Source organism: Adiantum capillus-veneris, chromosome 1 (genome assembly GCF_014529385.1).
Source record: "Adiantum capillus-veneris isolate H3 chromosome 1, ASM1452938v2, whole genome shotgun sequence".
NCBI lineage: Eukaryota > Viridiplantae > Streptophyta > Polypodiopsida > Polypodiales > Pteridaceae > Adiantum > Adiantum capillus-veneris.
The window spans coordinates 104,861,456-104,873,786 of record NC_140931.1 but is presented as its reverse complement, the minus strand read 5'-3'; the positions used below and the strand labels follow the sequence as shown (position 1 = coordinate 104,873,786).

At 42.5% G+C, this 12,331-nt stretch overlaps 1 protein-coding gene across 1 annotated transcript in view; it reads right to left on the bottom strand.

Moving 5' to 3' along the window:
- LOC147465306 (tobamovirus multiplication protein 1-like) overlaps window positions 1-12,331 on the bottom strand; it is a 78,049-nt gene that overhangs the window by 53,231 nt on the left and 12,487 nt on the right. Inside the window, exons 2-10 of the mRNA XM_086519341.1 lie at window positions 9,687-9,777; window positions 9,529-9,581; window positions 9,370-9,462; window positions 9,202-9,273; window positions 9,056-9,128; window positions 2,300-2,345; window positions 2,163-2,226; window positions 1,508-1,561; window positions 1,355-1,432 (exon numbers count right to left, since the gene is read on the bottom strand). Of these exons, the coding sequence (XP_086375467.1) occupies window positions 1,355-1,432; window positions 1,508-1,561; window positions 2,163-2,226; window positions 2,300-2,345; window positions 9,056-9,128; window positions 9,202-9,273; window positions 9,370-9,462; window positions 9,529-9,581; window positions 9,687-9,777 (624 nt within the window). The remainder of the gene's footprint in view (window positions 1-1,354; window positions 1,433-1,507; window positions 1,562-2,162; window positions 2,227-2,299; window positions 2,346-9,055; window positions 9,129-9,201; window positions 9,274-9,369; window positions 9,463-9,528; window positions 9,582-9,686; window positions 9,778-12,331) is intronic.

Sequence of the window (12,331 nt, the reverse complement as noted above, 5' to 3'; positions counted from 1 at the left end):
TGTGTGTGTGTGTGTGTGTGTGTGTGTGTGTGTGTGTGTGTGTGTGTGTGTGTGTGTGTGTGTGTGTGTGTGTGTGTGTGTGTGTGTGTGTGTGTGTGTGTGTGTGTGTGTGTGTGTGTGTGTGTGTGTGTGTGTGTGTGTGTGTGTGTGTGTGTGTGTGTGTGTGTGTGTGTGTGTGTGTGTGTGTGTGTGTGTGTGTGTGTGTGTGTGTGTGTGTGTGTGTGTGTGTGTGTGTGTGTGTGTGTGTGTGTGTGTGTGTGTGTGTGTGTGTGTGTGTGTGTGTGTGTGTGTGTGTGTGTGTGTGTGTGTGTGTGTGTGTGTGTGTGTGTGTGTGTGTGTGTGTGTGTGTGTGTGTGTGTGTGTGTGTGTGTGTGTGTGTGTGTGTGTGTGTGTGTGTGTGTGTGTGTGTGTGTGTGTGTGTGTGTGTGTGTGTGTGTGTGTGTGTGTGTGTGTGTGTGTGTGTGTGTGTGTGTGTGTGTGTGTGTGTGTGTGTGTGTGTGTGTGTGTGTGTGTGTGTGTGTGTGTGTGTGTGTGTGTGTGTGAGAGAGAGAGAGAGAGAGAGAGAGAGAGAGAGAGAGAGAGAGAAATGAAATGAAATGAAATGTTATATTAACATCTTCAAAAGGCCAAAATGACCTATGAGTCCAAATCAAATGATTATGCATTTGATTGCGTTGTGACCTAACCATTTCTGTCATGTGTCGACCCATCAAGACAGCCCCAATTGGCAGATCACCAGAAGGGAACATATGGCATGTCCTCACTAAGAAAAGGGGATCTAATATAGAAAATTTAGTCAGCAGACACCTCAAAAAGGGGGCCCTAGGCCCAATTTCTAGGATCAACCACCATAACTAGAGTGCTAGTAAAGAGACTTGGACAATGCACCTCGAGGGGTGAGGCCAGATGTATGGGAGTAACATGAGTCAACCTGAGCTAGGGGTTCTACCAAATGGTGGCTATGGTCAGATATTTGTCCGATTCATGTTCATAGGTGGTCCCAAAAGTTCAAAGACAACCTTCCTCAGAGGAAAAAGGTTTTTTTGGCCAAGGTTGTTTGCCCTTCTTTTTAGGGGGCTTTTTTCTTAACAGGATTTCTTTTTTCTTTTTTTTTTTCTTTTTTTTGGGGTGGGGGGGGGGGGGGGGGGGGGGAGAGGGATATATACACATGCTTGGCAGTGGGGCTAGTCTGATGCTGTTTACATTTAGCTCAGACTGCAGTTTCCAAGAAAGGCATCCAAAAAGGCCCTTGTCATTGTATCAGCAGATTCCGTTGTCAAAACGTCTAGCTAATATTTAGGTATCAGAAGCCAAACAATGTTTGAAAGTGAATTTCAAAGAAAGTATTTCTTACCATGTAATAGACCAGATTGAGAAGAGGATGATTTAGCACGTTCAAGTCAGCAACTTCATTAAAGGCTGATATGGCAACCTGAAAAATTCCGCAGATTATTAACCATGTGAGCTCCTAATTCACTCTAAATGAGAGATTTTTGACAAGCCTCACCACCACAGTTCTAATGAAGAAACATGAGAAGCATACAGCTGTTATAAATCCAACCTGCTCAGAAAAAAAGAATGAGATCGATATAGTAACAACCTGAGGCCTATTGCTGCAGTCAAAGAGCACCCACTTAAAGTTGATCAAATCAATCATTCAGAGGCGGCCTGATAGGAGATATTTCCAAGTGCAAGCTATAAAGAAGTGTGTGAAGAACTGCCTGCCCATGTGGGAAGCAGAGCCAGATCTTGAGATTAATCAACCACTCTAAACGTAATCCAGGGTTTAGTTTATTGGTTGCAGAGGAGTTATAAAGCATTTAACATTTCTCCCTAATTTGAGGCTGGCAATTTGAAATTTTGTACCGTGCTGACCTTTTCCTTGCACAATCAAGAGAGATCGACACAATCCAGGGTTTGGTTTATTGGCTGCAGAGGAGTTATAAAGCATTTCCCATTTCTCCCTAATTTGAGGCTGGGAGCATGCACATTCTATATTTCTTAGCAATTTGAAAATTTGTAGTGCAGCGACCTTTAACAATTAGAAGGGACCTTTTCCTTGCACAATCAAGAGAGAGAGACACATGAAAAAGTGGTTCATATGCTGAACTCCTAATAACTAAGCAGTAGAAAAGCCTAGACAGACCTATCAACTATATTACCTCACGCAATTTCTTCTGGCGACCTTTAGATTCAACTGGAAACCTCCTCAGCATTAGAAATAACCTGAAATAGTTAACAAATAACAGAAGTTTTTCCGCAAGTGATCAAAGCTTCAACAGAATCCAATAATTGGTACCTTCCTCCATATAAAGCAAACCCAAGTGCAGCACCAAAGGAAACAACTGCATAAGAAGCAAATATAAGTAGAACAATCACTACAGTGGGAACAGATTTGTTTATAGAAGTGTACTAGAGATTCATAGCATCCTAAGTCCATATGTGCAAGGCTTCTACCAAATGTATACACAAACATTGCGATCCCTTTGTCATTGAAACATCGTCCTTGTTTGCTCTTGTTTTCCCCAATGTGGAAAAGCCAAGTCAACAGTCTCGGGTAAATGTAAAGAAGAGCCTCTTGATGCAATTGTTTCCAAACTCACTTATGACACTTGCTTCTCCCTTCACTCTGTCATAAATATCAAGAACATCCAAAGGTCTTTCATACTTCTTTGGGTTTAGTCCCTGGAATGAGCTGGAGGCTTGAAGGATATTCTAGAGACTCAAAGTAACTGAACAGTTCAGACTTGGATGTCAAATGATCAGATGGGTTGACTAGGTCAAATACCATAGATCAGATCATGTGATAGCATAGAGTTCAAACCAAGCACACGTCAAATGAAAGATTCAACCTGTTGATTCAGCCGTAACTCTTGGAATAGTCGGTGCTAAACCAAAAGCCTCAAGGTAAATGTCACATGCACATCTAACCCTACGTGCATGTGGACAAGCTATCCCAAGTCTAGGGTTCAGGTTAGCCCAAGAAGTGTTCTAGCACCCTTGTGAGCCTGTGCGCAGGCCGTGCATGTCCAGGCACTTAGAATAGTTGCATACCCTCTGATTGCACACAGTAGGATCATTAGCATGACATTCATTACCCATCATGAGCATTTTCCAGAACATATAACCTTTTTGACCAAAGTAGACATTTAGCATGACATTCAGTACCCATCATGAGTATTTTCTAGAGCATAGAACCTTTTTGCCAAAGTAGACAATTTTCACTTATTTATTAATAAGTAACTTTTGTTGGATAAGTAAGTAGGGCAATTTGCTAAAGAAGTATAAAAGAAAACCATTGGGCAGTCAGTAGAAACAGAAGAAGCAGGGACACAAGGAGGCAGGCACCCAACACTAGGTAGCACCTCAGCAAGAGCCCTAGCGTTAGAAGATGATCAGTGTTTTCAGCCACTACCACCAGCGTTTTCAGTTTTCAGTCTTAGCCTCGCGAAAATCCGCACCCAGCCGGTTGCAGATGCTCGCCAGATTCTACATCTAGTACCAGATCAACCTAGAGTTTAAAAAATTCACCAGATCAGCCAGCGTTTTTGCATTTCAGCCCTAGTCCGGCAAAGCAGTTGCAGATTCAGGCCGCAGTACCGCCACAGCAGCAGATCCCCAGCACAGCATCTAGCGTTTTCAGTTTTCAGCCTTGACACCATCGTCGTCATCGCAGTCCCTATCTTGACGACGACATCTTCGTCATCGTCATCGTCATTGTCATCGCAGATCCCTATCTTGACGACAACACCATTGTCGCCATCGTCATCATTGTCATAGTCTCCATCGTCGTCGTCGACTTGTCATCATCAAGTTCAAAGCATCTAGACCATTGTACGAGATTTGGGCAATCTATAGCATAGACCTCTCTCACCATAGAGAGGGGGGCGCTTGGAGGGGGGTTTGAGAACCATCTGGTGTCGTATTCTCTCTCTCTCTCTCTCTCTCTCTCTCTCTCTCTCTCTCTCTCTCTCTCTCTCTCTCTCTCTCTCTCTCTCTCTTTCTCTCTCTCTCTCATTCACAGTAGCGTTCACTTTGTTTGTGATCATTGCACTTGCACTCTCTCTCTAAGAACGGAAGGCTCTCCCTTCCGTACGTAAAAGGAACCCTTGAGCACATTTCGGAGCACTCATCCTAAGCGCTAACAACATTCACTTCCGCTGCACCTTACAATAAATCTCTAGTCTCCGAGGAGTGTTTGCTAAGTCCTCCTCCTCCATCCACTTGGCATCAAGAGCCGGATAATTCCTGAACTTGGCCAAAAACCATCGTGTCAGTTTACCCTTCACTTTCCTTTCTTTGTGAGCCGAGAGCTGTTCCACAATGAGTTTCTCTTCCGTCTCTTCTACTTCTGGTTTCTCGTTTGTCTCACCAGAGTTCACCTTTAAAAGATCTCAATAGACTCACATGAAATGCATTGTGAGTCTTCCAAGTATCTGGTAGCCTCAATCTGAAGGTGCATCATTAATCTGTTCCAACTTCCTGTATCTGGAAAGATCGATAGTATAGCATACTTGATTTAGAAAAAGCCTCTCCTTACCCTTCCACTTTCGTAACCGTGCTTTCTCAAAATTGAGTAGCACCAAATCATCCTCCTTCAGCTGCAAGTCACATCAATGCTTGTCTGCTACCTTCTTATACCATGCTTGAGACTTCTCCAAAGCCTCCTATACTTAGCAAAAGCACTGTCCAAATCCTATGTATACTGATATGTTTCAAAAATCTTATCTTTGGTGCTCAGAATCGGTGGAACCTTTCTGACACGCTTGATAATCTCAAACGGTGCCTTCCCCGTAGACGTGTGGTCTGTGTTGTTATAAGCAAACTCCACTAAGGGCAAAAACTTTTCCCATTAAGTCTTCTGATCAGAGATGTAGGACTTTAACAAGTCTAAAACCACTCAATTGGCTATCTCTGACTGCCCACCTGTCTATGGATAAAACAAGGACGAGAACTTAAGCCGTGTGCGTATACTCTCTCATAGTGCTCTCTAAAACAAACTTATGAAGTGGGAACCTCTATTTGAAACTATAGATTTAGGCATACCATGTAATCTGAAAATCTGCGAGACAAGCATTAGCCAAATGATCCACTTTAACTGTCTTCTTTATCGGAACGAAGTGAGCCTATTTACTGAAGCGGTCGATGACTGTCCAAATGCCATCATGCCACATTGTGTCTTTAGAAGATCAAAAATAAAGTCCATTGCTATATTCTCCCAAGGTTGATTAGAAATGGGTAAAGGTTGTAGGAGACCAAGTGCCTTGTGTCGGTCAAACTTGACCTTCTGACACACTAAACATTTGCGGACAAACTTGTCCACATCCTTTTCTAGAGCCCAAGCCAATAGAAATATTTTTCCACACCTTTCAAGGTGCTTTCGATGCTGCTATGCCCAGCAAAAGGTGGATCATGGCACTCTGCCAAGACCTTGTTCCTCAACTCCTGAGTAACATGTATGACTGCCATATCTCCTTCTGTAGATCTGTGTAATCCACTCTGGTCGTGAAAACATTCTACTCTCATAAACTACAACATGGCCCTCCTCCATTAAGACCGCCCCTAGACTACGTCCGCACACATCACAGTAAACCTCAAATTGTTTATGCAAATCTCGTAGAATCAAGACCGGACCAGTTGTCAATTTCTCGTTAAGAGTCTTGAATGCGGCATTTTTCGATGGTCCCCAAGTAAAGGGAACTCGTTTTTGAGTCAGTGTGTAGGGGAAAAGCAATCTCTACGAACTTTCAGATGAACCACCTGTAGTACGAACATAAGCCCAAAAAGCTACGAGCTTCATGTACATTGTTCAAACCTGACCAGTCTCTAATGGTTCAGGGTCCATCTTTACACCCTTTGAAGAGACGATGTATCCCAAAAAGTGCATCTCTGGCAAACTTGCTCTTTTTTCCTTTAAGCACCAATCTACATTGCCATGATGCCTGAAAAACTTGTAAGCGATGGTGTTTATGCTCTGCTTCATTCTTGAAGAATACAATGATATCATCGAAAAAGGTGCCCACAAATGACCATTACTCTCTAAAAATTTTGTCCATCGAACTGTTGAATGTTGCAGAAGCATTTGTGAGACCAAAAGGCATCACCAAATATTCGTACCATCCAAAGGACATCCTGAATGCGGTCTTATATACATCTCCAAGAGCGATCTTGATATGATGATAGCCACATTTCAGGCCAATTCTGCTAAAGCATATAGAAGCATGTAACATGTCTAGTATATCATCATTCCTGAGTATTGGAAATTTGTTCTTGATGGTGATTTTCTTGAGAGCTCGCATATTCTTTTAGATCCATCTTTCTTCAACACAAGCAACACTGGCGACCAATAAGGTGATGTACAAGGCTGAATAAGACCCTTTTCCAGAAGCTCTTTCACTTGGTTCATAATTTCCTCATTTTGGGCTCTCCTTACTCTGTAAGGTGGCCAGTTCGGTGGTGTGCCGCCAAGAATCAAATCAATCGTGTGATATTCAAGTCATTGAGGAGGTAACTCTCCAAGCAAACCCTCAGAGAAACAATAGGCTTGACCTTGTAGAAAGTCTTGTTGTTCCTTCTCTGGATCTAACATATTTGAAGTTTTTTTTTTTTCATTCAGCTCATTCAAGTAGATTGAGTAACAAAAGGACTGGATTTCATTAAGCAGATACAAGTGGGACGAACTCACCCTTTAATTTTACATCAAGAATAATCTCTCTACCATTCTCGTTCTTCAACATTGCCTTTCTTGCCTTGTAATCGACCACGACACCGTTCTTGTCGTCACCAGGGCATTCCAAAAAGGACGTCACACCCTTCCAAAGGTAAGATGGTAAAAGTCCTTGTGCTCTACATACCCCTAACAATGCAACCGAAGTTTGCCTATGACAAGTGTAATAGCAATATCCTGTCCAAGTGCCGCTAGAACTGCATGCATTGGCGGTCCCATTTCCTCTGGCATGATTCAAAGTCGAGCCGCCAATTTAGTCGAAATGAAATTGGTCTTGGCTCCTTCACCGTCAAAAAAGATAAGGACTTGTTGATCTCGTACTTTGCCCCACGCTCTACAGAGCTCCATACTTCCGTAAATCTATTTTGGGTCGATCCCCACAAAGTTCGGAACTAGTCCTACCTTTGTTTTACCTTTCTTTGCTCGCTCCTCTGCCACTTTAGAAGGCTTGCCCTCAACCTGATCATTGACGCTTTGTTAGGGCGCTTGGCAAGAACGTTCCCCTGCTCCCCGCATCCATAACATTTGCCCTCTTTATAGTATTTAGCTCGCTGCTTGGCTTACAGTCTAGGACCGGTTGGTTTTTTCTTTTGTTGCGTCCCCTTCTTGTTACCATTGGGTTGGTTTGGCCCCCGTTGAGCAGACACTAGCTTGTCCATTGGGTACATCAGTATACCACTGTGCATACCAAATCCTTGCTTGGCGTGACCCATTAGTCGTTCAATGGAGTTCATCTTCTTTTGCAAACAGTATCGCCATTCCGCCTTTTTTTGCAAACACTATCGTCGGATCTCCCTTGGCAAACCGCAACAAAACCGCTCAACTTGTTGCTTAAATCTAATTTTCTTGAAGGACGAAGCTGGTAGAAAAGTATCTGGCAATAATCGTCTAGGGTGTCTTCTTTGGTCATCCAAAAATGATTCCATGCTCTGATAACATCCTCTTCATACTCTTCGATGCGCATGCGGAGGTGGAAACACGTTTGAATTTATACATGACGTGGGTGCTTCCTTTCGCAAAAGCAAGGTCGACCACCAAGTCTAGGCATTGCCTTTCAAATAGGAAGATGCTCGTCGTACTTTAGAGTGTTCGAAAAAGCGTCAAAACAATTTTAAACTGTTGTATGAAAGCAAGAGCTCTATGGGTGCCTTTATATCCCAAAAGAGTGTCAAAATTTAAATGCTTGCCAACCCTCTTTAAAGTCCTTTGTCTTCCTCTCCTTCTGTTCAAGATAGTCAAACTGATTCAATCTGCAATCTCGGCCTCGTTCCAAACATTGACTCGTGCATTTCAGAACTGTCCGACGTATCCTCGTCAGAACTGTTAGAATGCTTTCTGTTCCAAGATCCTTTACGGGATTTGCTCTTCTTGAGTCGTTTTTCCCTGTTGTTCTTGTTCTTCTTGCTCTTACGAGTCTTTCTCTGCTTCCGATGCTTCCCGTCCTCGCTACTTGTCATGTGCACATCTAACCCTCTGTGCATATGGCCAAATGCTATTTATTGTAGCTCACATGCTACTTTCCCTTTACCACATGTGGTGCATATCACTACTTGCATGTATTACCACCTTTCAACTTAAGCTTACATATAAGGCCATAATACTAAACTTGCATTCTCTCTCCGCTTTTATTACAACGAATCAAGCAAGTTTCGTTTCATTGTATTGAGTACATTTTATCTCTATTTCCATGGTGCTCACACAACCATGAATGCTATATTGCGGGATCCTCCATAGTTCAATTCTCCTTTCACGGTGCCCACAACAGCTCTTGGCAACACCACGTACACATGCAGTAGCATAAGGGAGGAGACCAGCTATGAGCACTATCTGCACAACACTTGTGGGAAGCAGTTGAGCGTCAGAAGCGCGTGTGCGGGGGCTGTCAGGCAAGTAGGTGGCAGCCCCACGCGTGCAGGCAATCAGCTACGCACGTGGGCATAGTCTCCATGCAGCTTTCTACATGGGTTCCTTCGAAGGGAAATGGCCAAGGTCCTTAGCTTCTTTTCTTTCAAGCGCCAAGTTGGCTACTTGGAGAGCACGTAATAAAGTTGCAATAGTCTTCTCTAAGCCTTTTACCCATGTGCCCCCCTCCCCCTCCCCCTTCCCACAAATAAAAAAAGGACTTTGACCCTTTTCTCAAAAACCCTTTGTTTTTGCTATGATGTGCAACCATCTCCACAATTCTAATTCTGGAGACTCCTTTTAATTTTATTTCACATGTCATTGACTGAAAAATATTTGAAGCAGCTGTAGTAGACTCACTTTCAAGAATTGACCCTAATTCAAAAATAACTTTTTCAAAATCGAAAGAAAATATAAACTGTTTACCAGCAAAAAAAAGCCTTGCTACAATTCGAGTTACTGCATTGTAACTCAACCATTCGAGTACCCAGATCACTATCTGAAGATTCAAACAAGGGTTTAGTACAAAAGACGTAATAAAGCTAGGCATTAACAATGTAGTGAATTTTTACCTGTATAAAATAAACTAGACCGTTTATCAAGAGAAATGCAGGACGAAGCCTATTGGTTGGCATGCTTCTTGCCTAATAAATCAATCAAATATTCGCAATAAGTTCTTCTCATGATGGTCAAAGTAACAAAAAAGATAATTGCAATTAAGTAGAGTGTTTCGACTGAACCTGGTAGTAAATTTCTGCCCAAAATAGCACAAGCAATGTGTATGTTGAAAAAAAAAGAAGTCCCGGAACCTCCAAAAGAATGACTCTCAAAATCTGTACAATAAATCCCCATTTAGAGAGACAAAATCAACGCTGATTCACTGAAAATAAGATCATTACCTGGATATTCAACGAGAAGACACTTTTGTAGAAGCCAAAAACCAGGGCCCTGGCTGCACAGAAAACCAAAAGATAAACATAATTATAACCTTTGAATACGGCAAGGAGCATGGAAATACCAGCCAGAATTTTGAAATATGAAAGGTTAAATATCATACCGGCATTCACTATGAAGTTCATAAGATGAAAAACTTTCTGAGTGGTCCAGCCATATTCTGGTACCCGAAATTCTATCCGTATAAGTTGAATCTAATAAGCATAAGCCAGCAAACTTAAAGAGTAAAAAACAGAAGCAATTGCAGTCATGCTCTAATACTTAAAGGTGGGACATTAAGATAACTATTATAATCCAGATTAGGTTCACACTTCAGCATTCCCAGTGTACTATGTGATCAATTAAAAATGAGTTATACAAAAGGTTAACCTCTTCTGAGAACCTTTAAAATAGTCAAGGGTTGCAATACACAAACTTTCCCCTTGAAGGACAAGCTTGAGGTCATTTTAACAAGATAATTTCCTTGCAAAAGACACTCTTCCTTGGACAACTTTCAATAGCTTCAAACAGTACTTCTTAAGCATATGCATATATATGCCTTCATAAGGTCAAAAATACACGTATAGCGGCTACATCTGTTATGAAACATTTATAAAAGTAAACAATTCCCTTGTCAATAAAATCCGCGGCAACATTTCTTATGAGACATTTATAAAAGTAAATCAGTCAAAACTGGCAATTATGCTTAGATTGCTTTAAACCCTTTGTTAGCTAATTTGTTGTTTTTTATTTACAGGAGCTTGGGATCCCCTTTTCTCTCCCCTTGCCAGATAATCTTGTTACAAAACCTGCTTCTCTTACTCCCTAGAGCATACAAGTCTTAGGGACAAGCTCTACGTTACTATCACAAGACCGGGGGGGAGGGGGAAGAGAGAGAGTCGAAAAGCGGATCACAAGCTGGCCAAGTCCTACGTTTTTCAGCAGAAAAGAGGTAGTATACGTAAGTACAAAGCCCATCCGTAGGGTACGTCTATACGGTATGGATCCGAACCATACAGATAGGATCCATACGTACACATTTTATTTTATTTTAAAGGGCAACAACAAGCCACCTGTGGGCACTTAGTCTACGCGAGGGTTACTTTTTCTTTGTTTTGGCTTTAATGTGAGTCTACAACATATTGGACTGCAACCAGAGAGTCTCTGCTATAGAGAGTGCAAAGCCCTTCATTGCTTCTGAGTGCTTGTAGTCTTGGCAAAGAGCAACTTTGGAGTTTGTCAAAGATATTGTATTTGAAGCACGTATACATGGTCAATAGGTCACTTGATTAAAATTTGATAAATGTAGGTCCCTTCATTCAACTATATAGAGTAATAGTTTATATATTTAAAGGTTTTTGTTGTGAAATTTCTATTTTTCTCTATTGTAGGCCTTCGCGAGACGCTGATGGAGATCTCTCTGCTGCTCACGCTTCGCAACCCGCCCCCCCCCCCCCCCCCCCTTCTCTCCTCGCGAAACCACCTCGCTGGCCTCCAGCGGGTTATGTTAATCCCCATAGGTACACAATTCCATCGCGAAGGATTGAGAAAATGGAGATTTTTCTCGTGTGAAAACTCGTCTGATTCAAAGAGAAACTATCCCGTTGCGTGCGGGAGCACTTGAGACACTGCAGGCGTGTTCGCTCAGCTCAAAACAATCCAAAACAGAAAATTACAGCCTGCTATGATTTTTTTGCAGGTTTAGGGTTTCGCACCTAAACTGCAAAAAATCACAAGGGGAGCCTTGGGATGCATGTACAAGGTTTTGGGCACCCGACAGTGACAAAACAGAGAATTACAGCACGTTGAAATTGACCTGCAGCTCACCGGAAAGCTTCAAAAAGCAAGGGAAAGTGTCCTTGACGTGTATTTTTGACCTACACGAGTTTTGCGCCGTTATGCTGGTGAAGTTGGGTCAAAAACCTGCAATTACAGCCATGGACAGGTTTGGATAGAATTAGGTGAAAGCGTTCGGATCGTCTATTTGCAATAAAAATACAGAAAAAGCGAAAGGGACGCCAGTCTTTGGGACCTACAGGGTGTCGTCGTCTGCTTGCAAGCACTCTTTTAGGGTTTATCGGTGTAAAGATCGGGTGCATGCTAAAGTCTACTGCCCTCAAGTGAGTCTACGGGCCAGTTTCAGTATGACCCCTCACATGTAGCAAATGCTACAACGTATCGAAAACTGGTCGGTTTTCTTATTCAGGTTCTCGAACACCCGAATTGCTGTCGATTTCCCGACAGAATTTCTCACTTCTTTCATGCAGAGACCGGCAAGTAACCTTTGGAGCAGGGTCTTGGGACTCCATGGTATTTACAGAGACCAAGTCACTAGGCATTCACTATACAGCCATCTCTCTCTCTCTCTCTCTCTCTCTCTCTCTCTCTCTCTCTCTCTCTCTCTCTCTCTCTCTCTCTCTCTGTGGCACATCTAACCCTATGTGCATGTGGACAAGCTTGTGATCACTTGCACATCTCTCACTAAAGGAACGGAAGGCTCTCCCTTCCGTAAGTAAAAGGAACCCTTGAGCACAGTTCGGAGAACTCATCTTGACCAAAGTTCAACATTCACTTCCGTTGCACCTTACATTGGTATCAGAGCTTTGGCAATGTTCTGTATCACTCAAGGAAAGAACCACATTTATTTTTTTTGCTTGTTGCGGTCACACGTAACCCAAGTCCACTTGGGCGTGTCGATTCCTAATCGTGTTTTTGAAGAGTGACAGGAATCCCAAGAAAGAAGGGCTTGTCCAGTGTCCCCTTGTTTCT